Genomic DNA, 1,375 nt, shown 5'->3' on the forward strand with positions numbered 1-1,375 from the left:
CCCTGGAGGTGGTCAAGGCCAGGTTGGATGGGGCTCTGAGCAACCTGGGCTGGTGGGAGGTGGCCCTGCCCAGGGCAGGGGGGTGGAACGAGGTGGTCTTCAAGGTCCCTTCCAACCCAAAGCAGCCTGTGACACGTCTGCACGACCCAGCGATGAGCACAGGTAAGAAGATCAGAGGATGGAGCCGCGCCAAGATGGGATTTCCTACCCAATTCCTGCTCGCCCGTCTGGTAGCAATGAAGCTCCTGGCTGTGGTTTCCCCAGTCCTCCTGCGAATACTCCTCCATGGTGCTGCCGTCCGACTCCAGCTCCTGGTACAAACCGCTGCTGTTGATGAGGACGGGCTGGCAGGGCTGGGAATCCCATCCTCCCTGCCCAAAAACCTGCTCCAGCTGTTCGAACGTGTAGCTGCTTTTCCTCTTCCCGACGCCGTGCTCCTTCACGCGGCTGTAGCACCTGCGGAGGGTCTACGGAAGGAAAAAAAAAAAAACAAAAAAGCAAAAAAAGGCGGTTAACGGGGCGGCAGTGCCGCGGGCAGAGCACACAGTCACTCGCAGGAGAGTTACACGGCCGCTAGGCAAAAGTTTGCCCCCGCAACGCCGGCGAGCCAAACGCAACGCTCCCCGCTCGGTCTACGCTCGCCGGGAAGGACGGCGCGCGTCCCCACGTTCCCCGCTGCAGCCGTTTAGCATTAAGGTCTACGGCACCGCACCGGGCAGAGTTGCGTAGCAGCGCCGGGTTTGTCAGATTTAACTCGGGGGGAAAAAAAAATAAAATAAAAAAAAAATAAAATAATAATAATCCCCAGTTCTGCTATGTAACGAAGGAAAAATAATAATAAAAATAATTATACCAAGAGAGCCCAAGTCAGAGATACCAACCAGCCAGGAAAATGCACACCTACGAGGAGGAGGAGGAGGAGGAGGAGGAGGAGGAGGAGGAAAAGAGGAGGAGGAGGAGGAAGCAGAGCTGATGCTGCGCCCGCGGCTTGGAGAAGGCGAAGCGGGGAGGAGGAAGAGAGGAAGGAAAAGAGAAAGAAGAGTCCCCCAAAGCAAAGGCGGTCCGACCTTCCTCACTCTGGTAAGAAGACACAAGGTAACGTATACGCCTAAGCTATTCAGCTAGGAAAATATATATTACTTACATATTTTGCCTTCCTTACTAACTCACTCTGTCTCTTGTGAAGCTGCTGAAATTTAAAAGAGGTCAAATCAATAAGGCTCCCAATTCCCCGACTTCCACATCAAGCAAGAAACAATACTCGGGCGCCTTCCGTCTCGTGAGCCGCTCAAACCAGCGCGGAGGCTGGGAAAGAAATAAAAAATAAAAAAATAAAATAATAATAAAAAAAACCACCCAAAAATAAAGACCGACG

The 1,375-nt window shown here is 52.8% G+C and overlaps 1 protein-coding gene across 1 annotated transcript in view; it reads right to left on the reverse strand.

Moving 5' to 3' along the window:
* Positions 1-1,192, reverse strand: part of MSANTD2 (Myb/SANT-like DNA-binding domain containing 2) — a 20,507-nt gene extending 19,315 nt beyond the window's left edge. Inside the window, 2 exon segments of the mRNA XM_009885358.1 lie at positions 209-467; positions 1,145-1,192. Of these exon segments, the coding sequence (XP_009883660.1) occupies positions 209-287 (79 nt within the window). The 5' untranslated portion in view covers positions 288-467; positions 1,145-1,192.
* Positions 1,193-1,375: the final 183 nt, after the last annotated feature.

The sequence above is a fragment of the Charadrius vociferus genome, unplaced genomic scaffold, assembly GCF_000708025.1.
Source record: "Charadrius vociferus isolate BGI_N301 unplaced genomic scaffold, ASM70802v2 scaffold1755, whole genome shotgun sequence".
Taxonomy (NCBI): domain Eukaryota; kingdom Metazoa; phylum Chordata; class Aves; order Charadriiformes; family Charadriidae; genus Charadrius; species Charadrius vociferus.